This window comes from Dermacentor andersoni, chromosome 4 (genome assembly GCF_023375885.2).
Source record: "Dermacentor andersoni chromosome 4, qqDerAnde1_hic_scaffold, whole genome shotgun sequence".
Taxonomy (NCBI): Eukaryota; Metazoa; Arthropoda; class Arachnida; order Ixodida; family Ixodidae; genus Dermacentor; species Dermacentor andersoni.
This window is the reverse complement of record NC_092817.1, coordinates 46770541-46796462: the sequence shown is the minus strand read 5'-3', so window position 1 is coordinate 46796462 and position 25922 is coordinate 46770541. Positions and strand designations below refer to the sequence as shown.

Here is a 25922-nt window from a genome sequence, read left to right as displayed (position 1 = left end):
CGAAACTTCCGATTGGGTTAGTGAGCCGGGTTCCATGCATAACTGCTGCTAGGGTCAGGAGGCGTGCAACTATGCTATACTTTGTGAACCTCGCTACAACTAATTGTCGTCACAAGGCTGGTCTGCACTATCTGCGATAAGGCTAGTGCTTATGTCGTCTTGCACATGCGCCGCCTGAAGTATGGAAACTATATTACCACTTCCCGTAAGCCAGCAGTTTACTGAACTATCATCTCTTGCTGTCAACGTTCTGGAGCGCTGCGGATACACATGTTAAGCAAAATGAGAAGGCTGGCACGTGAATGAAGAAATATGACAGAAGCTTTATGGCGAGGTAGTTTTTCTCCGCTCAAGTAGACAACAGAAGAGAGCCAAAGCTCCATTGAATCGTGCCTCATTCAGAAGCGCCCTCAAAGCGCTCCTCAAGCAAAGCGCATTTGCAGAAAACGTTATCTATAAAATTAAGTATGCTAGCGTCACATGTCAGCACCGGCAGTTGCAAAATGCGAATGCTAAAAAAAGACATAAAGAAAAAAATCGGCACCTGGTTGGAAAAGGCCGATGGAAAACACAAGCCAAGCCTGTCGTCTCGAAGTAGTGACAAAAGTTTACCACGACAGGATTAGCCATGCCAAGTCGTCAGGGCTACGAGAGAACTGGTGTCATCGACATGTTTACGCGCGAAAATTTGTAGTTAGGGCACCTTTTCTTTTTCGTCCCGTTTTTCGAGTGAGCACACTGCGCGGATGCTTCTGCATCCGCAGCACAGCGCTTCACGGACACGGGCACGAGTTTACGTAACGGCTGGACAAATTTTTTTTCACGTTGAAACAGTTGCGCTTGTTCCAACTACATCCATCACAGAGGAGGAAAAATAAAAAAAGAAGGAAAGCCGAAATTTTGACTCCGTTATTTTTCAACTGCCAGATTCGCACGAAACACGGCACAAAGTGGTCACACGTCCGCACACAGCGCACCGCTTATAGTTATGTTTAGGACTTTTTTTCAATCTGGTCCGATGTTCTGGTCTCGCACTTCACAGCAGCGGTGAACACTTGAGTAGCGCTTGTCGTTCACTCCTGGAAAAAAACAACCAATGTCGCTTCGATTCTTGACCCGGGTCTTAAATGACACTAATAAAAAAAAAAAAGAAAGAGACGCCTGGTTGGCCAAGTTACCTAACCGTCATCGGTACGAGCATGAACGTGTTGACAATCATGCACACCACACTGGGTTCACAGCGCTTGAGGTCCGACAGCGCGATAAACTCGGGCTTGCGTGGTTTGACGCGCTCGAGGATCTCGTGCGCCACTTCGGCGAAGTCGCAGCAGGGAAAGTGCACTTCGACGATGCGTCGCTTGTCCTCGTAGAGGTACTGCATGTCGTACACAGTGATGAAGCCGTCGCCGTCGAAGTCCAAGCAGTGGAACCAGAACTCGACGCTCTTGGGAAGCCCCTTATTGGACTCGACAGCGTGGAAGACGACGAAGTCTTGTAGGGACATCATCTGCCGGCCATTGTATCTGGAGAAGTAAAAACAAATGAAGACCGTCAAAGCTCGTTTGTAATGAAACCAGCGTATGTGTCACGTATCTATTTGCGTGATGTTATTTACGCTCACCTGGATGTAAGTGCACGAGTGCTTTTGCAATATCGGTACCGTCGAGCTAGAGCGTGTCCACTTTGATGACCCTGATAGTGCTGGATTATTTAACAGTGTATGCGGAACTGCGCAAATATAATACGCACTCCTTCGCTCTTTCGGCCGAGGTGTAGTTGCACACTTGCAAGCTCCTTCGACGGGTCGTTACGCCGTTTGAATTGGCGCCCGCCATCGCAATTCAGCGATGAAAAAAAACAAAGAACCAAAGAGAGAGAGAGAGAGAGAGAACGATGAAAGAAGAAGAAAAAAAACGTCCAATCAACAACGTTGCATAGGTAACGCGATCGGCGAAAGGAAGTTTTTATTTCGAATGGACCATTTGTTCATGAGTCATCATTACTCCAGGCGTTGTCTATGTAACAGATGTGTTTTGAGACTGGTGTTGCCTTGCATAGGGCAATGCACGACTAGTGATTTTCGTGGCGAGAGGTTGAGAGAAGAACGAAGAGAGAAAAAAAAGAAAGGAAAATGCCAAGGTCAATTCATGTCGTCACTTTAGCTGCAACGCAACAAGGAGAGAGGGTGAAAAAAAAAAGACTAAGAACCGGAATGTCACGTGTTATGGCCGGCAGGTTGGTAATGTTACTTCGCATCATTATGCCATCGCGGATTTGTTGCCCACGTGCAGGAAATGACAGTCAGCGTAGTGCGCCTGCCTTTTGATGACCGCCGAGCAGAGTATCCTGTCCAGACCACGATTGGTAAAGGCGCCGCCCTGGAAGTTCCGCAGTTCTTCCGGACTGAGCATGCCATCCCGATCGCGGTCGAGGCCCTCGAACATGGCGTACGTCATGTAAAAGGAGCCGAAGTTGAAGGCGTCCATGCTCTGGTCCAGCTCCGATGACTCTTCCATCCAGCGGAGGGAGCTCAACAGGTGGCTCTCCCTGGAACGCGCAAGGGTAAAAGCTCGCAGGTCCTGATGCTATGCAACTGAGCGGCATTAATGCGGCAGCATTATGACGTCCTATCATTCGATGGTTGTCTATCGACATGAAGTCGAGAGTATGACGGAAGCCCGTCTGGTCGGGATGATGCATACTCGACATCACGCGAACTTCCTCCCCTTCTAATTACCATCTGTGCACCATTGCAACTATAGCATTACTGCAATAGTGAATTTATTGTCAATAATGCGCAAAGGGGCCGACGAAACAATTAGAGAAATAACGACAAGGAGGCAGCGACTCTTGTGACTTAATGGTCTACTGACGCTGCCGACCTACTCTTTGTGACACTTTGGCACACCGATTCTGTCTACTCATGATGCATTATCTACACATACATTTATACCACGTGGTTATTATGTACATGTATACCACCACTGTTGTTAGCGTAACAGTATGACAAGTTCAGTTTGACGCGCAAAACGCGTGATTAAACCCACCACACCTACATAAAAGAAAAACAGTGAAGACAGAGTATGCGCAGGCGAATCAAATTATTTGATGTGTCTAATCAGGACGTATAAATAATGAGTACAAGGGAAATAAAAGTGTACGTAAGGACAACTTGACGCCGATGGGATCTTCAACATTGCGCATGTGCACGTGCTTTACCAGTATCGCTCATCCTCCCGTCCACAGCCTGGGGTGTTTCTGTACGTCTACTATATTTAAGCCATGGCACTGTATAACTCGCATAGGTCCCGGTCATGGCAGCGGTCGTGAAACATCCTTTTAACAGCAGGCGTCAGGTATAGCAGGTGAGATAACAAAAGATCAAGCCACCATTCCACGGAATCAAGCAACGAAACGACAAACGCTATACCTAAAATGTCCTCACTACAACAAATATTCGCCTTCAAGCTTTTTCGAAGCGTTCGACTGTCCGTTTACATTTGCAATCATCGTGGATAACCGGTTCATACAAATATATATATATCTACAGCGAAGCTGTTAAGGGCTAGTTCATCCCAGGATCGTGTCCGTGTGTAGACACAAAACTCCCCATATGTAGGCCGACCCCGAAGATAGTGCAATGCCGGACCGACCCGCGGCGAACGTAAAGAAGGCGTTAAGCACTCGCCATACGCGGGCCGATTCCGAAGATAGTGCAATGCCGGGCCGACCCGCGGCGAACGTAAAGAAGGCGTTAAGCACTCCCCATACGCGGGCCGATTCCGAAGATAGTGCAATGCCGGACCGACCCGCGGCGAACGTAAAGAAGGCGTTAAGCACTCCCCATACGCGGGCCGATCCCGAAGATAGTGCAATTCCGGACCGACCCGCGGCGAACGTAAAGAAGGCGTTAAGCACTGCCCATACGCGGGCCGATCCCGAAGATAGTGCAATGCCGGGCCGACCCGCGGCGAACGTAAAGAAGGCGTTAAGCACTCCCCATACGCGGGCCGATCCCGAAGTTAGTGCAATGCCGGACCGACCCGCGGCGAACGTAAAGAAGGCGTTAAGCACTCCCCATACGCGGGCCGATCCCGAAGTTAGTGCAACGCCGGGCTGACCCGCGGCGGACGTGAAGAAGGCGTTAAGCACTCCCCATACGTGGACCGATCCCGAAGATAGTGCAATGCCGGGCCGACCCGCGGCGGACGTGAAGAAGGCGTTAAGCACTGCCCATACGCGGGCCGATACCGAAGTTAGTGCAACGCCGGGCCGACCCGCGGCGGAGGTGAAGAAGGCGTTAAGCACTGCCCATACGCGGGCCGATACCGAAGTTAGTGCAACGCCGGGCCGACCCGCGGCGGAGGTGAAGAAGGCGTTAAGCACTCCCCATACGTGGGCTGATGCCGAAGATAGTGCAATGCCGGGCCGACCCGCGGCGGACGTGAAGAAGGCGTTAAGCACTCCCCATACGTGGACCGATCCCGAAGTTAGTGCAACGCCGGGCCGACCCGCGGCGGAGGTGAAGAAGGCGTTAAGCACTGCCCATACGCGGGCCGATACCGAAGTTAGTGCAACGCCGGGCCGACCCGCGGCGGAGGTGAAGAAGGCGTTAAGCACTGCCCATACGCGGGCCGATACCGAAGTTAGTGCAACGCCGGGCCGACCCGCGGCGGAGGTGAAGAAGGCGTTAAGCACTCCCCATACGTGGGCTGATGCCGAAGATAGTGCAATGCCGGGCCGACCCGCGGCGGACGTGAAGAAGGCGTTAAGCACTCCCCATACGTGGACCGATCCCGAAGTTAGTGCAACGCCGGGCCGACCCGCGGCGGAGGTGAAGAAGGCGTTAAGCACTCCCCATACGTGGGCCGATCCCGAAGTTAGTGCAACGCCGGGCCGACCCGCGGCGGAGGTGAAGAAGGCGTTAAGCACTCCCCATACGTGGGCTGATGCCGAAGATAGTGCAATGCCGGGCCGACCCGCGGCGGACGTGAAGAAGGCGTTAAGCACTCCCCATACGCGGGCCGATCCCGAAGATAGTGCAATGCCGGACCGACCAGCGGCGGACGTAAAGAAGGCGATAAGCACTCCCCATACGTGGTCCGATCCCGAAGATAGTGCAATACCAGGCTGACCCGCGCGGAGGTGAAGGCGTTAAGCACTCCCCATACGTGGACCGATCCCGAAGATAGCGCAATGCCGGGCCGACCCGCGGCGGACGTGAAGAAGGCGTTAAGCACTGCCCATACGCGGGCCGATACCGAAGATAGTGCAATGCCGGGCCGACCCGCGGCGGACGTGATGGCGTTAAGCACTCCCCATACGTGGGCCGATCCCGAAGTTAGTGCAACGCCGGGCCGACCCGCGGCGGACGTGAAGAAGGCGTTAAGCACTCCCCATACGTGGGCCGATCCCGAAGTTAGTGCAACGCCGGGCCGACCCGCGGCGGACGTGAAGAAGGCGTTAAGCACTCCCCATACGTGGACCGATCCCGAAGATAGTGCAATGCCGGGCCGACCCGCGGCGGACGTGAAGAAGGCGTTAAGCACTGCCCATACGCGGGCCGATACCGAAGTTAGTGCAACGCCGGGCCGACCCGCGGCGGAGGTGAAGAAGGCGTTAAGCACTCCCCATACGTGGGCTGATGCCGAAGATAGTGCAATGCCGGGCCGACCCGCGGCGGACGTGAAGAAGGCGTTAAGCACTCCCCATACGTGGACCGATCCCGAAGTTAGTGCAACGCCGGGCCGACCCGCGGCGGAGGTGAAGAAGGCGTTAAGCACTCCCCATACGTGGGCCGATCCCGAAGTTAGTGCAACGCCGGGCCGACCCGCGGCGGAGGTGAAGAAGGCGTTAAGCACTCCCCATACGTGGGCTGATGCCGAAGATAGTGCAATGCCGGGCCGACCCGCGGCGGACGTGAAGAAGGCGTTAAGCACTCCCCATACGCGGGCCGATCCCGAAGATAGTGCAATGCCGGACCGACCAGCGGCGGACGTAAAGAAGGCGATAAGCACTCCCCATACGTGGTCCGATCCCGAAGATAGTGCAATACCAGGCTGACCTGCGGCGGAGGTGCGGTTCGCCATTTACTTCGCTGGTCATCCTGCATGACCGCTACTATATTGTATACATGTTACTCGTATTGAAAGGAACTTCGCTGCGGTAACGTATCTGAGAAAACCGCCGGTTAACCTTGATGGAACGAGCTAACCTTGATGCCAAAGGAATGCGGCTAACAACGAAAACAGTAACAACTATAGAAATAATGCTGCGTACCTCCTAATAGCACAGTTTATCTCGCAACTTGTAAAATGCGCGAACGCCCACGTCGGCGCAATGCTGTGTGGCAATTAAGCTAATGTGCACGTTACCGCGCTTGCCTTGGCACTAACGCTATCTCACCTGCATACCAGACATAATTACCTTGCATATCGATTTTCAGAATGCGCGTCCGGTGCAGTGGACCGACCGGAAGCACGAATGCGACGAAGGCTGACTGCATGCATTGCGTCATTACTCATTCGTGGCCGAAATAATCAAACGTGCATCGCTTGCACGTATAGCCCCATTTATTGCATCAGCTCAGTGCTAAAGCTTTTTGAGTTCACAACTGCCGATTGGACCTCCGCAAAGGTATAATCTCAGGCGACCGACCGGCCATTTTCAATTCCGCAGTGTATTGAGTGAGGCTTCTTATATACAGGGTGTCCCAGTTAACTTGGACCAAGATGTTTGAAACACCCAAGAGCTCTAGGGAAATCGTACCGACTGCATAGTAGCGGCAGTCGTATGTACTTACAGCCAGTATATTTTTTTTTCATCACGATGTAAAAAATCAGTTAATTGCTTTTAATTAGCGAACTTTTTAATTATTGTTTGAATCGCAAACATATTAATTACAATGTTGTAGGGCACCTTAAATAACCTCCGAATCAAGCATTTATTTCGTGCTGAAGTGGTCCTGGTTGTTTCTTCCAAGAAAAAAACAAAAGCCCGCGAAGTACGCCTAATACGAAATAGATGCGCACTCGCACGCCGCTACTCAAGCGCCTACAAGCAACCATTGAAAGATATACGGCTGCATTCTCTTATCGCCGCATCGCTCCGATACGCTTATCAATGCGTCAGCGGCGTGTTCTCTTGATGCCGCGACCATCACATAGCGTGAAGGCCTGTATCGTGCTGCCGCCGCTAGTAAAGCTGTGTATCCGTGGCTATTCGCTTGGGAGCGCGTGAGCAGCGGCGCGCGAGCGCGCATCTATTTCGTATTTTGGATGTTTCGAGCGCTTTTGTTTTTTCTCGGAAAAACCAACGAGGCAAAGCTGAGCACTAAACAAATGTTTGATTCGGAAGTTATTTCAGGTGCCCTACAACTTTGCAATTAACATGTTTGCGATTCAAGCAATAATGAAAAATTTCACTAATCAAAAGTAATTAATACTTCGTGATGAAAAAATAATACTGGTCGTAAGTACGTACGACTACGGCTGCTATGCAGTCGGTAGAGCTCTTGGGTATTTTTAAAATCTTGGTCCAAGTTAACTGGGACACCCTGTATAGTGGTATAGTGCATTTCCAGTGACCACTTCTATATCGGTCACTCTATACAGTGGGTACGGCTTGCCAAGATGCAGCCTTCAAATCCGTTCCTGTTTATCCTTCAGATTTGATCTGAATCCTGCTACTTCCTATGGGCCCATTGCCGACATGACACGAGCTGCCATTATCGCAACGGGCCCACTGATGTAAGGGTCCTGCAAAGGGAACTGCTGATGTAACCAGCTTCGATTGACGAAAGCTACCTATTCGTCCACGAGGAGGTGCTGGTGTCAGGGAAGTACTAGAGTTGCTATATATGGCTCCTACTTTGGTAGCATATACAGTGACTTTAGGAAGCGTTAAGAGCATTCGTGGCGGCAACGGGCGGCGACTGCTTAAAACTCGGCAGTGGCAGCATTGCCAAGGTGCAGCCTTCAAATCCGTTACTGCTTATTCTGCAGGTGAGCAGACGCTATGATAAGACATTTAGTAGCAATGAAAAGGTAATGATGTCTGCATGAATTATGACTGCAGTGCCCACGGTAGCTTCGCGAAGCTTTTTGCAAGTTCATTGTTTCCTTGCGCTTGTTACATCTGGGCGTTCTGAGACGTTGGATTGAGCCCAGGCAGTACCGAAGAGGTTATAGCAGACCTGTGAAAGCTAATTGCAGGGGAAGAAAGAGCCTAAACAAACGCTAGACCTAATGCAATCGACAAGAAGCCCGAAAAAATCGCCGGCGTGTAAAAACAAGTTTCGGGGTAAAATAAACGGATATCTGACCTTGAAAAGAACCTCGCGGCTATATGGAAAGAAAAGTGGAGAATATAGAAAACCTGCACCGTCGGTCCAACCTTGTTATCTATGGTGTTAAAGAACAGCAATACGAATCAACAGAAATGCTTCTTGAGTCGGTTGAAACAAAAAAATGATCTTCGAATGTAAGCTTGAGATAAAAAACTAAGGGAATTGAAAGAATCCTTCGCCTAAGGCCAGACCCATCATTTTCAAACTGCTCGGCTATCGTGACCAAGTTATCATCCTTAAACACTGTGCTCAGAGCTTAAAGGCTCGTAGCTTAGGGGCTCAGGTTTCCCGGTTAGTGAATACTTGTATCGCAATATTCATGAGATTAGAAATAAGCTGTTGGACAGAACAATAGGAAATCGGGATAAGCAAGAAAGGGTGACACTAACCCGCGGAAATGTACTTATAAATGGGCCCATTTTTGCCTGGTACAGTCACCGTGAAGATATAATTGAGTAAAAAAAAAAGCAAAAAAAAAAAAAAACGAAGAGAAAGGAAAGCAAGTCGCTCTAAGTCGATTTGCTGAATGTCAACGCGCGAAGTGTTGCAAATAAAATAGATGACTGAAGCTGTTGTTTTAGATCTTAAACCAGACATTGTTGGTATCACGGAAACATGGGTTTACCCGGGCATCTTGGACAACAGTCTTGCCATTGGGTCATGTGATCGTGCGCGGAGGTATACAGGAGCGGGAGCGTTGCACTGCCTGTCAAGCAAGAACTGCGCTACTCTGTTACGTCGGATAACCTAGAAATCGCGGCAGTGTAGCGCAAACCTACACCTAAATAAAGGTTGCGTCTTTGTTTGGGCTGTCTACGAACCGCCTATAATGCTGAAACGAGTTATCTGGAAGTTCATTTGGTTTGTTTGCACGATGCACAGGTGATGTGATTATCGTGACTGGTGATATTAAGCTGCCTGAAATGGAACGGTCGTTTATGAAACTGAGACGCGTGGGCGAATGATGTCATTTGAGAAATGTCGTTTAGCTTTAGTCTCGCACAACTGGTACGTGCCCCCACCCGTGTTCAGGGCGCATCCAGCTCTATTTTGGACGTAGCCTTTGTTTGGGACCATTTTCCGGAGTATCAAATCGGCACTAATATCGTAATAGTCACACGCATGATTTTTACGCTTCAAGAATATTCGTGCTACAACACATTTGATTGTTTTCCTCCCCCCAAGCCCATACGAGAATCGAACGGCTTTGACCGGCTCATAGTACAAACGCGTGCAATAGATGACTTTCTAGAACTGATACGAAGAGCAGTTCAGCTTATGCGTAGTGATCAGCTTGTAAGCGTATCTTATTGATGTTTACCCTATAGTTGTGAATGTTTTTTCTTCTTATTGACGCGATGGTCATTATTGTATTTGCGCTCACTGTTGTATTTATTCTCTAATTGGGAAATTTGTTTTTGTGTGTATTGGTGAACTAGCTGCTAAGCTTACACTAGCGCCATGCATTGTGCATACCTCCTCATCGTTTGCATCTCTTTTCTTTTTCCTTTTTGGTCAACTGTATTCTTGCTCGTGCCAAGATTGTTGCTTATGTGTATGGTATTTCCGAATCATCACCCCTGTATTAATCCTGTCAAGCGGTTGACAGCGTGAATAAATAAATAAATAAATAAATAAATAAATAAATAAATAAATAAATAAATAAATAAATAAATAAATGAGTGCTGAGTTGTGAAGCGTACGTAAAAGTGCGCTGCTCGCCAACAGTGATTGTTCTGCATGAGGTATACTATCTCTTTACCAGCAGCACAATGTGTGTCCGTTGTAGAGCGAATGCCCTCTGAGCGATTACGTTCATATTTGCGTGCAGCCTGGTGCAAGCCTAAGTACTGTCCTGCATGGACCTGCCATATAAGCCTGCGTACATTATACGTACCAAAAAGAAAACCACCGTGGGGTTTTCAACTTGAAAATTATTATTATTATAATTATTATTATTATTATTATTATTATTATTGGTAGTAGTAGTAGTAGTAGTAGTAGTAGCACCTGCGGAACGTTGTGCGTCGTTCTGTTTCAAACTTATCGTTTTATCGTTTGGTCCGGTGCACCTGGTCTGGTGGATGCCAAATCCTTTGTTCGGCTGACATTGTACGCATGCTGTAAAACGCTGTCGCCTTACAGGGGCACAGGCGTAGCACGCGCACGTATACCTGAAGTCCCGGATGCTGAGCATGTTCTTCCAGGAGCGGGACGAGTGGAAGAAGTATTTGGTGAGCGCGGTGGCAATGAACGGCTCCCGGAACTGCGGCGTCTTCTCCAGAAAGCGCATGTCCGGGTGCATGGCGAAGAAGTCCTCGAACAAAGGCCGCAGGTCCTCCTGCGTCAGGTAGTCGCGGTCGCGTGCCAGCACGTGCACGGCACGGGAGCTCTCCTCCGGAAAGTTGGCCACCAGGTGGCTGTAGTACCTGCGGGAAGGTAAGAGGACGGGGCAGCGGCTTGCCAACATGTTCAAGTCTAGCCACCGGCCTCCCCACGAATAATTACGTAGTACAGCGTAGCGCGAACGGGGCGCACCTGGGCTCAGGTCTTGCACACGCGCATACATATCCAACAATGTGGACGTGGGAACAGCTGTCGCCGTAGCACAATTGTATCGCACGCGTCATGCGGGGGACGTGGTTTCGGAGCCCACCGGCGGCAAGTGACCTTTACAGCGAAGCTGTTTACGGCTATGGGGTTCCGTCATTTTTCTTATGCTTGTGCAAAAACCGTTGGCCGATCCCGGAGATAGTGAAATACCGGGCCGACCCGCGACGGAGGTGAAGCAGGCTTCGAGCACTCCGCCAACTCGCAAAAATAAGTTTAATATCTTGAGTCCAAATAGAACCTGTATCAGATATTAGGTTGATAAGAACAGATACTACACTTTGACCCCCGGCGGCCATGTCTACGTTCGCACCGCCCTCTCTTTTTCGGCGTTTCGAGCGCTTGCGTATCTACCTTTCTTTCCTTCCGCTCTTCCGTGGGGGCGTTCCCGTCGAAACGTCACGCGTGTCTAAGTTTCCTCCGGCTCCTCGGGGCGGTGGTCCCGTCGTCCACGCGAATAAACATCACGGTAAAAGATTTCGCACTTTCGTTCAAAATTCTGTCACCACTTTGTCGCGTGCTAAACAGCTTCGTTGGTCACCCGCCTTCACATAGTGGAATGGCTCAACATTTTTCTTCCATTTTTTTTTTCATTTTCCTTTACCACGCAATTTCCGCATTTCATTTGAAACGACGAATAATTTCCCCTATGCTGTCCTGGCTTCATTATCTGTTGGCTACACATGGTTGTGACTAACCATGGTTGTGTTGAGACACTACATCGTACCGCGAGTAGCGCACACTGCAATGAGCATGAGTATGACTCGAAACCATCTGCACCCGGCTACACTCGGCAATCACATGTAGGTATAACATGTTGAGAATCAAAGGAAAGGGAGTTGGGGAAGAAGGGTAGCCTTCTGCAGTGTTGTCCTTCATGTGTGTCTCTTAGTGCACCTGCAGAAGCGCTCCTTGGTGACGGGCCTGTCCTTGTCGCCGCCGGCGGCACGGTACAGCGCCGTCTTGAAGTATCCTGGCAGGGAGCACGCCCGCGCGAGAGGCGCGAAGTCCTCGGGCCCGAGAACATCGCCGGCGATGTCGTTGAGCGCGAGCTTGAGCTCGCGGCAGGCCATCTCCACTTCGAGCGCCGACAGGGGCCGGCCGTAGGGAAAGTAGAAGAGCGGAATCACGGGCCCTTCCTCAGCGGCCGACGACATTGCCAGCGCTCATGGCAGCCGCTGCACACGGGGGCTCGCGCCGGTGCCGCACCTCTCCTGCGCATGCGCAGGACACGGCCGAGTCACGTGTACAATATTGCCCGCATACCGTTGGTCCTGGATTGAGACACTCTCAGGAACAGTGCAACTATGAGAAACACCATCTAGTGGAGGGCTCCCCGTGTTCGTCTCGACTACCTTGAGTCGTTAAACGTGCAGCTCAATGTGTAAATACACACCATCGTCCGGTGATTTTAAAAGCAGCAGCACCGTTAATACTGTTTTCAGCGTATTGCGTCATGGGGCGTACTTGGTGTTGTGTTTACGCAACAATATTTGCATTGCATCCGACGCGCGGACTCGCCAGTGTGTGACGCGTGGCAAAGTACCGTGGGATAGCGGAGCACATATACTTGTGTCTTGTCCCCAGTACGACTGCGAACGGCAGGGATTGATCTGTTCGTTAGCGCGGAATAGCTACAGGCTGTCCAGTGAAAAAGCTTTACTGGGCCAGTGGCCAGACAAATGAATGAAGGCCCTCTCATCAAGGCTCTCCTAGAATATTTAGTAAACACAGGCCTAGATTCAAGGCTGCGAACGGGTCCTTCGAACACAAACGTGATCGCATCCTACTGCGTATTGTCATCATTACTCCTCAGTCTTATATTTTTCTCATCTTTTCTTCCCCCCTACGCAGACTAGCAGGCTGGAGGACCTCTCTGTGTTTCCACAATATATTCTCTCTCTCTCTCTCTCTCTCTTTCCCTCATTAAAGCTTCGCTTCACATTTCAGCTTTGGTGGTAGATTTTCCTTAACTACGTGCGGCCTGAAGAACTAAGATGCGCACTCTTTCAGTACAACTTAGCGGAAGCAGCAAAACATTCTACAAAATAAATTTGTGCTGCTTCGGTAATTATTCTTCGGTTATGCAAATTAATTTAATCTGGTTTGAACTGTTATTTATTCATTCCGGAACTGAACCGCTGTCGGCGAACCAAAACGAAAACGGTATGAAAATAAAAATTCGGTTCGACACTCTGTTTTCTTGCCTTAGTCTCAACTTCTCAACCACTCCTTTCCCGTCTTTGCATGCTTGTCATGTCTCCGCCGCAGTCCTCTCCTTCTACATTTCTCTGTGTTTCTCGGCACATAATTTCCTATGACTCCTGTCCTATTGTTTTTCCCACTCTTATGGCGTGGCGTATGCTTAGCCTGCGCCCCGTGCAGTCCACGAAAAAAAGAAAAATGTTGAGGCCGATTACGACTGACAGCATCATCGTCTGGCCCTGTTTCAGGTCGCCTGAAAAAGGCCTGGCGCTCGGCGAGTGAGTGATGGTCACTGTCAAGCAAGGCAAGTTCTACAGACGCTCTATAATATGCTCCCATGACGACAAATCTGTTCAAGCGCACCGTGGCTTCGGAAATTTTTGCCAAGCCTGTACGCTACGACAGGAGGACAGGCTTGTAAAAAATTCTTTCTGGTGCTTTTCTTATTTCTTGAGTACAACAGCCGAAAAACCACCTGGAGGCGAATTCGCAAAGCTTTTCGTTCGTAAGTGCTCTTTAACATTCGCTGGTAGCCTTCGCTAAACGAGACGTTCATTTGAGGGACCGCCAGCCGTTCGTGCGCAGGCGCGAGTAAGAGTGGGCGCGAGAGAGAAACTCTGGGGGCTTTTGCTCCGTGAATAATGACTCTGCCTAGGCACTACGAAGGAGGTTTCTTAGCGCGTGTTGTAGGCGTTTGTCCCTAAGCATGCCGGCATTGCGGAGTGGAGTCAAGTTTGTTTACGCTCGGACGCTGGCTGCCGGCGCGGTAAACTAGGTTAAGCAGCGGGCACTGACGCCCGATTTGGCGACCGCTGTGTCGGACAGACTGTCTCACACCTGCGGCGCTCGTGCTAAGTCAGTCGTGGCAGATCATAGCTTTCTCGCGCCTTACGGCGAAGTACCTTGCAAATAACATCACAGATGTTTGTGTGGGAGCAGTAGCGACCGTAGTAGAGTCCGGGCCGCATATATTGAAGATATATAAGGCAGAACGCCTTAGCAACCGCGCTTGAACGCAAGTGGCTGAAAGACCGCCGGTGACGATGACTGAATCAGCACCAGCGTCGCCGGCGCGAGAAAGTCTGTCCGACGTACCTTCAGAGGCAAAGTTTTGACTGCTGCCGCAGAAGACGCGGGGTGGGGTAGTTCTGAACTTAGCGTCACAAGTTGGCGGCTGGACGTAATTATATTTATTCAATCGTTTTTTTTTTCTAATTGTAACACCGTATCATTATTTCGCATTATTGGCGGCGCCTCCAGGACACCAAAGCGACAACAGGGACACCAAAGCTAGAACCCGGACTGGTCTGTGGGTGTTGGCTCGCCGAGGCCTGCGCGTGCCAGGGGTGCATAAGATCGGCTGTCCGCGACAACGGACAGCCAATTTTTTATGCAAACACACCGTGGCACGCTTCGGCCTCCGCAGCCCCAACTCACGGGTCGTCCTGCTTCCAGCTTTGATCCCCCCGCTACCCCTTGGGTGCCCTAGAGATCCTGCGCCGCCTGCTTTATTATAACCTCAGGTGCTCTCCCGAGGCCTCCGTTTGCCGGTTACATGTGCCCCCCTGGAGCAGTGCTTGTAAAGAATGCAATTTATCGTCGCGACGAAAAAAGCGACCCGCGACTTATACAACACCAGTCAGGACCTTGCTCCTTCATACACGGCGATCGCCGAATGGGCGCGTCCGTCCGGGCCCACTGCCTCAACGCGGGGGCAGACAGCGGCGGAGTGTAAACAAACTCGACCGCACTCCGTAATTCCGGCATGTCTAGGGGACAAATGCTAGAATACGTGCTCAGAGACCTCCTCCGTAGTGCCTAGGCCGAGTCATATATTCAAGGAGCAAAAGCCCCCAGATTTTCTCTCTCGCGTCCGCTCTTACTAGCGCCTGCGCACAAACTGCTGGCGATCCCTCAAATGAACGTCTCGTCTTAGCTAATTGTATATGTGGCATCAGGATTGGCTGGAATTCGCTATTACGAAAAAATGACGTATAAGAGGTTTTCGTGAGTGAAGAAAAATCTGCGTGACGTGTGAACCTACAGTGTTAGTCTTGCGACAATTGTGTGTATAGAGGCAGGAGTGTATTCATTAGAAAAAAAGGCAAAAAAGAAGAAAGAAGGAAAAAAAGAAAAAGGAAATCCGTGGCGATTTAGCGGTGAATGCCAGAGAACTACGTCCCACCTCTTTGAGCTACCGGATCCATGATTTAAACTGCATTCACCACATTGCAAAGTGTTGTCCAGGAAGCTCACTCAGCAGACACCCCCCCTCTCTCTCTCTCGCCACACACACACACACACACACACACACACACACACACACACGCACACGCACACGCACACGCACACACACACACACACACACACACACACACACACACACACACACACACACACACACACAGAAAAGCAGCGACATCGTCGTTATTACTGGCTAATGAACTATACCGCGATAGCGTGTTTGACAGCATGACTAACATAAATAGCGATATAAGAACTACTACCATAAATTACGAGTGAATTAAAACGGCTGCAGAACAAATCAGCAAAAAAACTCCTACTGACAACCTAAAATAGCGGCAGCAGCCTAAAACGGCTAAACGGATAAAGAACGTATATCGCGGATGAAAAATGTTATGTGCTGATTGCAAGACATGGCGGCTTTAAAAGAGTTATACTCAGATTGCTCCACAGTTAATGAGATGTATAGAGTATGGATAAGCTGCGAAATCAAAGAACCAACGAAGGGCTGTCGGAGCATCAGCTGCACCCAACGCCATTATGTATAGTTGAACACACCGCTTAACATTGTGGGGTTGGTCGCAAAGCTATACGGATATATCGAATTATAGACGCCGAGCACAGAAAGTGCGTTGTGCTGGTTATGCGTATCAGATAATTAAATTTAAGTCGTACAGCGATCAAGGTAAATGCGACACTATTGCTGACATTCTATGAGGCATACGCACCCACACCTGCGACGTCCCTCAAGGTGCAGCTGGGAGACTCAAAGCTTCGGCGCGGCCCACTTTTCAAGCAGCAGGAATCGCCGTCGTCCTCAAAACGCGAGGCGACGACAGACAGCGAAAATATTCGCCTCGCGGTTTCGCGCGACGCGTCATCTTCTGCCGCACTGGTTCCGACTAAAGCAACAGCTCCAAATGCAATACGCTCGAACCACGGCACCCGCCGCACCCGCCTCCACCACTGTGTGATTTTCCTGGCAGGGAAGCGTTGACGAGCGCGCATTCAAGTGACCCGCCGCTGCAACGCAGGAAGCGCACAAACACATCGATGCCGCAAGATGCGACCGGCCATATGGGGTACGGAGGCTCGGATTTCGTTTGGAGGCGTTTAGGGAAAAACCGCGCAACGGAGCGCGGCGAACGTTTCACAACCGCGCCAAGGTCGACGTCGACGGCGCGAAATAAGCGGCCGACGAAGACTACCACCCTCTCACCTCGAGCCCAGTTCTCGGTGCCAGCATTCCTGTAGATTCCGCGATCTGACCATGTCTGTCTCTTCTTACGGAACGTCGGTCGTGGACGACAGACGTTTTCTCCGGGTCGTTAACTATTGTTTGTTTTGCTGCCGATAGGCGCGGGGAGGGGTGCATAGGAGGGGTGGGGGTAGGGAGAGAGAGGGGCGGGCATACGTGTTAGCCCCCGTGATGGTTTGTTACGTCATTGGCACTTCAAGTGGGGAACGTGTCGAGATGTAGTGTCTCCTCGCGCGTGGCTAATGTTGGCGGGTTTCGAGAAATCTGCAATGTTACGTGTTCTGGAAGTCACCGCTGGCGTCATGCGTTAGAACACGTGGTTTTGTAGCAATTGCTACGAACGGGTGGATGTCTGATCCCCCCCCCTTTTTTTTTTCAACACGTGGTTTTGCTTAAAAAAAAAGATGCGTATTTGGGAGGAGGTTTTTCATAGGCATATGTAACCACGGTGAAACTTCTCTGTTATCAATGCGAAGTATAGGAGGGATGCTATACAAGGTGTTTTAGAAGAATGCATCCGAAATTTCTTAAGAATAGAGAGGTTGCGATAATTCAACTTGATAAGGTGGAAGCTTGGGCGAGTTGGTGATTCAATATGGACATGTTTGCACAGCGCAAAAGACGAGGACAGACGGAAGAACAGCGCCTGTGTTGTGTTCTTCCTTCTGTGCTCGTCTTTTGCGCTGTGCAAACATGGCGATAATTCAGCAATTCTATCGCTAAGCATGCGTTTTAAGATGACTCGTGGTATTATTTAGACATGTAAATGTAATCGTGAAAACTAAATGCTCCTAATTTCTTCAGTATAATGAATGCTGGCCAATTAAACCCAGATAACCAAGAAGTGCGCAACTGTCACTTAGCAAATGCTGATGAGTGACAATAGCTTGCACGCCTCACCGCCACCAGGCAAGCATGAAGCGAGCAGCGTCCGGTTATGGAGCCCGTCATGAACTCCTCGGATGTCGAGCTTGCGTCGGAATCAATCGGCTGACTCTTTCGGTGAAAAAGCTAATTAGTCTGACTTTTGTTATAATTACTTGTTTAAATACTACCACGAGCCATTTCAGGCTTCATGCCTCAGTGGTAAAAGTAACGCCGATTGAAATCGCTTAATTACCGCATCTGCCCCATTTCAAGGGGTATTCGAACGCATTTTTTTGAGATACCCTGTATACTGTAATGTCGCTGCTGCAGTAATACTTGAACAGGAAGAAAGAAAAAGACAGACGTAGTGAGCAAAGTTGCGCTCACATTATTTGCGTTTTCAGCTCGCGCACCAACTGGCCATTTCGTCGAAGCTTATCGCACTCGCTACTGGCATTCGTACAGATGGCCCATGCGCCTTCTCGAGGTTCCAGAGGTGACGGATTTCAAGATCCTTACATACGAGACGTTCGCATTTTCTGTGACCACAGTAAATTGTATGCACACTAAGCACAATAACCTTAATCGAAATGCACATTTTGTTACTGCACAATTTCGGGATGTCACCTAACGGCCACTCTCGTAATCGAACTAACGGTATAAGAGCAGTGCTTTAGTTTTGGTCTTCTTTTATTATTTTAACATACACATATATTTTACGCATTTAGACAGCGACTGATTTTGGGGCACTTTACAGCCGTGTTACATCCAGACTTCACATACCATTGTCAACTCTTTGAACCATGTGTTTGGCGCTCTTTGGCCAACACTGGCCCTTGCGGCGTGAAAAAGCCATTAGTCGTGGCCAGGTTTGGCCTTTTTCTCATTGTTTCCGTCGGATATACGGATGTAGCATGTACTGATCAAGGTAAAATTTACAGGACAAGTTCGTACGGATTTCTAGCGCCATGGATGTGTCATAGTATAACAGGCACACCATGCCACTTGGCGTCAATTTACTCTGCACAATGTTATTTGAGACTGGTTGAAAAGGTAGCAAAAGAAAAAAAAATCAAAACCAAAACGGCTCTTATTGTTATATAAAGCCACAACACCGCTGTTCACATTGAATGTGAAAATGTGAACATCTACAGTAGTATAGCGTGATAACTCTGTACACGGCGAGGGACGAAAACGAAGGTGCCCAAGCGTGCCATGATCTACAAATTAGCGTTTAGCCCTTTCTTGAATACAACGCTGGACATGCAGCAAAGAGCGACTGTTGTGAGGCGTTCAGGGTCCAAATTCCTGTGATGCGAAACGGAATTCCTCAATTCCACTTCGGCGCGCACGATTTAGGTACACTTTAAAGATCCTAAGGTGGTAAAAGATAATCCAGAGTCCCTTAGTACCGTACTAATAGCACGGTGTACCTCACAATCAGATCGTGGGTCTGCCACGTGTAGCAATCGGTGAACACTTATTCCTAGCGCAATTCAGTGCTGGTTTATTGATACGAAACCAGAATTATTGGTGTGGAATCCGTTCAGCAAAGCAGAGAAACGATATTACTGCACGTTTAAACGTGCTACGAGGTACGCTGCAAGGACTTGCACGACTGGGAGAGGATTATCGCAGAATTCAACAAGCAAAGGATGGTCAAATCAAAACAAGGGGATGATCGCTGTAATCTCGGAATTGCGTTCGGTACGCAAAGCACAATATATTACTGTGCTGGACGCAATATATAATTGTTTTTGTTGTGCTCGGCGATTTATAATCGACTACGATATTGCAGTCGAAACAATGAATGCTAATGTACGTTGACACGACTTGCCTGTTTGCGCACGAGGCATTTGTACTTTGTCCTTAATGACGTTCTTAGTAACGTCCTGTAGAGGTAATGCGAAGGCGATATTTCAAGGTCACTGTCACAGAAAATAAACTTAAGACAGAACATTGCGCGAGTGGCAGATGGCTTGCTCTAGGAATTCAGCGTGCCAGTTTTCCTTGTTAAATAAAAAAAATAAATATAAGTCGCACTGTTAACTTTTGAATTCGCTCGAGTGAAGTCCTTATACGTAAATGTTGCTATGTAACGGTTAATGTTCTTCAACTTGGTTTAAAAGTCTTATAACGGTTAATTGAGATAAGGTGCTCTTTGCGACACTGGAGTACTTGCGGGAGCGGTATGTTAGTCTCGCATCCCAGAACAAGCAAGCGAATAAATGTGATCAACGACGCATTTTGATTCTAGCACTCGCCTGGATTTAACGTATCGGTGCCGCAGACACCAGAAGAAGGGCTCATGTGGAGGCTCAGGCGACGAAGATGTGTCGTGCGAGGCGTCGCCTCCTTTCGGCCGGAGTCAACATGCGAGAGCAAAGAACATAGCTGCGCACAAACTCGAGTTGATGGAGTAAAATAAAGTAGTACCACATATACGGTTCTTGTCCGCCTTTCTCTTCTGTCACGCGTATAAAATTAAGGTTATATATCGTTAATATATTAAGGTATAATATCGTTGCAACCCTATCGCGTTTTCTTCCGGCAGAGGTGCAATTTCTTTCTTTTCGTTTTCACCGGCGGTGAAAACGAGACTCAGCCGAGGAGTACATCAGCCCGGTACTATAACCACTGGGCCACGATCACCTTTTTTTTTTACTAGGCCACGATCGCACGTATATGTCTCTCGTTCCAATGTGCAGCCAGCTCGTTGAAACACTCGATCGGCGTGTGCTTTCTCTTTTTTTTTCTTCGTGACTACTCGCACCTTGATGCCCTTCTAAGACTGCACTATCTACGGGATCGGCCCGCTTTCCCTAGAACTTCCCTCGTAGCAGTTTACGCTACTTAAAAAAAAAACTAACAGTGCGACGTTCTACCTATTTCATGATCGCCCAAATTAAACAATCTTTAACATGTCTTCGCTGGAGTACAAATGCCACCGTCGTTTTAACATACATCAACATGACATATAGCCATACATGTACGTGCGATTGCATAACGCGTAGTTGACGATGAGGTCACAATCCTTGTTTCTCTAGCTTGCGCTGATCCCCCACGCATATAGAACCGAACAATCGTTATGTCGGTAAGCTCATGTGGAGCGGCCAGTGTAGATATCGTGCCTTTGCTGCCATACGATCGCCTTCGTGGTGGTCGTCGTCTTGCTGCTGTCATCACACACAAGTAATCTCGTGACTCACACGCACACAACTACTCAATTCACACAAACACGTTAGTTGATCTGGTGACGGTTTGCGGAACCCCAAACGATGTAGGATAGCCAGGTGCTTGCGAACTCTTTCGCATAACATCGATTCATATAACACATATATATATATATTGTAGTGAAGAGGAATTCTTTGTAGTGAAGAGGAATATATTCTTTCAACAGCTTGACTAACGTTAGCTGGGACACCTTAAAAAAACGCGTTACTCTCTGTCGATCTGCAGCGAGGATTTCGCAGTTTCACACCCAACTGTGTACAGTGATGTTACATCTCGTTACGTTGCTCGTCAATTGCTACAGATTTTGTTAGGTTTCCAGTGAGACCGGGGTCCAATCGACGCATCTGTGTGTCCATGTCGAGCAACACTGTAAACGGCGGGTGGCAAATCACACCCGAGTTCATAACTAACGTTCATGGTAATACTGATTTGTGCTCCTATCAATGCGCGCCTATTGAAAGAAGAATAAGAAGAATAAAAAGAGAAACAAGAAACCGAGAAAGTGGCTTGACGCGCTCACGTGTATCACAAAGCTGGGCAACAATGGCACTATCGGAACAGCGCACAATTTGAACATGTGTGCAAACACGAAAAAAAAAAAAAAATCTAACTAAAAACGTGAAGATAAACGAAATAGAGTGAACGAAAATTCAACAGTCATTATATAATAGAGGTCAAGTGCAGGGTCACCGTTAATATAATAACATTCTTTTAAAAGCAAAGATATTCCCATTAAAAGCACCAAAATAAGAACCATTCCTCAATACCGTTAGTGCAGCCCCTGCCACTGCCGCCTTCCCGACCGTCAAATGTAGGCGTAAGGCATAAATCCTTTCTTTAACCACACATCGGCCCGCCGTCCCGTAATCGGATGGTGCCCGTCGAAGCGCGCTTCTCAATATATAGCCCCTCCTCCCCACCCCTACTTTTTTTTTTTTTTCGCGCGTCTCCAGTTCACTTTTTCGCTGCTTCGGAAGAGGCCGCAGGCGTTTGGGCACCAGCAACCCGGGCCCGCGCGACATTGCGGGTGCTTTCTCTTTTGGGGGTAACGGCGAGCCGGCCACTCGGCCGGCCAGCTGCGGTGTCCGCTACACGTCCGGTGGAACATCAGCCAGCGGCGGCCTCGCGACGGCTTACCCTGCGGGGGCCGTTGCCCGAACCCGAGCGGCAAACGGGGCTTACCAGTTTAGCTGAGAGCCGCTCTCGTTAGCTGCAGCAGATGGGGCTTTTTTTTCCCCAAAGGTCTGGCATGGCAGGAGGCACGTCGGCGCGAGGCCCAACCGAGAACGCGCAGTGCGCGTTTCGTCTTTTCCGCGTTGCGAAATTTCGGCGGTGATGACTATGATAATGATTCTGATGATCACTGTTATGGTCCTCAACTATGCCAAGCATCCACTACTGGCCAAAATATGGGTTGCCGGAGGAAACACGATTGTGGTGATAAAGGGCTTATATTTAATATGTTGAGAGCGTTCGAGAGAAAGAAAGAGTCAATGAACGAACGTTTATTAAAATGGAGCGTATGAAAGACGTCAGCTGTGATGTGCGTCCTGCCCCTGCCGCCTACATTGACTTCCCACCCGAACTGTGACAGAGAGACAGACAGACAGACAGACAAATAACTTTAATAACAAGGTCCTGAGAAGCTTTGCCCTAGGGCAGAGCTGCGGGCCGCTCCCACGCGGGGACGGGTAGGCCGAGCCTAACCGCTGCATCGTGGGCTGTGGAGAGAATAATTTTTTTTAATCACGTGGTATGAGTACTTGGCCTGCGTAGGGTGACTAGCTACCCAACACATGCAAAAGTCCTCGGAGCATGTGGTCCGCGAAAAGAAGCAGAAAAAAAAAACTTTGTATATGCGAAAAAAGAAATCGGATGCAGTAGGCGCGTATTGAAGTGGGCGATCACTTAATAAAAGCGATAATCCAATGAAAGACGGTCACCGCCAATAAGCAAAGTAATGTACACGTGACAATATTCCATGTTTTGAAAATTAGAGTCGACTGAGATAGTAAGTCCGATTCGAGAATTTACTGCTCATAATGGTAGAATGTTCATTGTTGTCTTTTTTAATTTTATTTATTTATTTTCACTTTTGCCTAACAGGTTCTGAAATTTGGAACATTTCGTGAGGGGAGGTTACAGAACGATGCTCAATTTGCGGTACGCAAATCTAGTACTACAAACATTGAAAACAACGTATTAGGAAAACAAGTATTCAAGGAGCACATCTGTTCACAATATAAATGATGAAAAAAACCGAGATCAGAAAACAAACAAATTTTACACAATGACCTAGCGACAGCAAGAAGAGCAAGTCAAGACGAGATTACCTTTATGCAGTACTCAGTGTAAAAAAGAATTAGATTACGAAATCAATACAAATAGCTCGTTTCTGAAAACTATTGGGTCACCTATGTTAAAGCGGCCCCGAGCCACCCCTCGGGCTTGGTGAAATAATGTAGTCCGCGGGTAGCGTATACGCTGCTGTGAACATCTTAGCCGAGTTTTGCTATCGTAGGCGATGCGTGGAGTTCGCAAGTGGATCGTGAAGTCACCTTTCTCCCAAACAGTCTCTTTTCAAACAGAAGCCTGCTCCTCACTCTCTTCTGGACGCTTTATTTCGTCATTCCTTAGATGGCTGATATTGGCCGATAGCTGACATCAAGCTGCAGTCGGCTACACGGCGTAGATACCACGGCCGCTCGCTGAGGACCACCGCGTTTGGCTTATGCTTAGCGCGTCGTAGGCACCAAAGGCGTAAGTCGTGGCGTCTACGTTAACATCCAAATGAAATTCGGACAGCGCGCCACGGTGACGTTTAGAAGGCGGAGCGTTCTGGGCACGTCCCACTGCGCCGTAGCCTTCGCAGAGCAAGGCACTGAAGAAAAAACGAGAGCAAAGCGGAGGCCTTAATTGATTTGCCACTTCTGCTGAACGCATTGAAGTACATTTTGCGGCAAAGTATTTCTGAAATAGCCTATTTTCACTTCAGATGCCTTGCTCCACTTTGATAAGAAGTGGTTCAAGGCCCCTTTAACGGTACCATCTGGAAGCCCGTTCCAAATTTTAATCGCACGAGGCAAAGCTTCACTGTTGAATGCTTGTGTTCGCTAAAACGAACATTGAAAACATGTGCTATTATTTAAGTGGCTCGAAGTGCGATGTGGTGGGACAAGCGGCAGTGTGGTTGGATGGTGACTATATTCTTTTGTGCAGTATATATAAGCAGATAAGTGCTATATCTCTACGAGACTGTAAGCATGGAAGTGACCATGAAAAATTTATTTTTGTTGTGCTGTAGTTGGTGCGTGAATTCGGAATTCACGCATCAATTACAGGCCGTCCAGAGGGCCCGCAACGTCGCAGCGAGATCGGTCCCGTCGTGGTCGGAGCCACCAAATTGATTAGGGATCCTTCGCCCCCCCCCCCCCTCCCCCATCATGTTTCTCAGGACACCTCAATAAAGTTATTGTCAATTGTTGTGCTGTAGAATGTCTGTTGCAACCACGAGTGAAGAAAAAAAGGAATTGAAATATAAATTATGGAGTTTTACGTGCCAGAACCACGATATGCGTTTGAGGCACGCCGCATTGGGGGACTCCGAAAATTTCCATCACTTGGAAATCTTTGACTCGCTCCCGATGCTCGGCACGCGGGCGTTCTTTTGCATTGTGCCCCTTTCGTAATGCGGCCGCCGCGGCATGGATTCGATCCTGCGACCTCGTGCTTAACAGCGCAGGGTGTGGCGCGATTCTGGAGTAGCTTCGAGAGATTTGGAAACGCAATCCTGACGAGGTTACCAGATGGTAGATGTCCTTGCGGGCTTCTTCCACGCTCGGAAAAACACTTTTATGTAGCACGTATTGAGCAACAGAAAGTTGTAGCAGCAGTTTTTCATCTCGATCTAAAATTTTCTCATTGACACTTTTCATCTAATTATAATATTTGAGTAGTTGATTAATTAATTAAGACTATCTACCTAATTAGATGGAATGAAAAAAATAATAATTTGAGTATTTCCAAGCGACGGATCTGTCCAGCTACGTGGCATTTACATCTTTTTAATGTTTGGCTCAAGTTACGTGGGAAACTCTGTACATATATATGCAGGTCATTTCGTTGTAGAAACGTTCATTGTAGATGCACTCGACTGAAGGAAAGCCCGCACTACCACTAACAGGCTTGGATTTAAATAAAAATAAAGAATAAGGGGTTTGGTGAGAACTCAGAAGTGTAGTTTTTTAATAGAAGCCAGTTCAAGAAAGGAAGATTAAGGCATGTGTAATAATAATTGGAGCAGTCACGGGTGTCATCATTTTTGGCACATCCAGCCTCCTCTCCTTTCTCTCTTCTCATATTGAGCTATCATACGGCCTAATGTTGTCCCCACATTGCATCACGGCTCCCAGATGTTCCTTTCTTTACTTTCTCTGTTCTCTTCGCTCATTCCCTGCTTACGCGGCTCCGCCGCATAGCAGCATTGCTAGGTACTGCATAATCACCTCCAATCTCGCTCTTCTTTGCATCTCTCACGAGTTGAGCTTAGTTAAGCTGGCTGTGCCGGTATCTTTTCAGTTTATTATTTTTGTTCGAAGTCGCGCTCGTGCTTGCTCGAACTGCATGTAATCTGGGGCCCTATAACGTAAAACTATTCCAATATGTTTTTATTCCAATCTCCTGACGTCAAATTTGCGTAACCGCCGACGCAAGCATCGGGCCGTCACCCACAGGGTTGTCTGAACAGACCAATCAAGCGCTCTCCGCGTTCATAGGAAGTCACTTTTGTTTGCTTGAAAAACGACTAACGTTGTCTACACTGAGCGGCTTGTCTTATCTAATTGGCTCACAAGAGGCGAGGAGCACGCTTAAGTGGAGAGGGATTCGATGGGGCCGAGCCACTGCACTGAAACTCCAATGAAGAACAAGACCGACACGTACTACTACGCGTCAGGCTGCAAGACCGGCTACCCTGGCGCCCTATGACATAAAACTATTCCAATATGTTTTTGTTTCAATCTACTAATGTCAAATTTACGTAACCGCCGAAGCAAGCATCGTGCGGTGACCTGCAGCGTTGCCTGAATAGCCCAATCAAACGCTCTCCTCTTTTATAGGAGGTCGCTTTTGTTTGCTTTCAAAACGAATGGCATGCTT

At 48.7% G+C, this 25922-nt stretch overlaps 1 protein-coding gene and 1 pseudogene across 2 annotated transcripts; both read right to left on the bottom strand.

Moving 5' to 3' along the window:
- Positions 1-303: 303 nt before the first annotated feature.
- LOC126537059 (serine/threonine-protein phosphatase 2A regulatory subunit B'' subunit beta-like) lies at positions 304-22358 on the bottom strand. Of its 2 annotated transcripts, XM_055073672.2 has the most exons (6): positions 21948-22358; positions 19796-19886; positions 11855-12171; positions 10522-10776; positions 2320-2547; positions 304-1523 (listed from the first exon to the last, which is right to left on the bottom strand). In XM_055073672.2, exons 3-6 carry the CDS (start codon positions 12112-12114, stop codon positions 1175-1177), a joined length of 1092 nt encoding a protein of 363 aa, XP_054929647.1. In that variant the 5' UTR covers positions 12115-12171; positions 19796-19886; positions 21948-22358; the 3' UTR covers positions 304-1174. The 2 variants fall into 2 exon arrangements, with proteins under 2 accessions (XP_054929647.1, XP_050040142.1); XM_050184185.3 differs by lacking the exons at positions 19796-19886; positions 21948-22358 and adding an exon at positions 16135-16697.
- On the bottom strand, positions 11077-11256 carry LOC126537235 (U2 spliceosomal RNA; annotated as a pseudogene).
- Positions 22359-25922: the final 3564 nt, after the last annotated feature.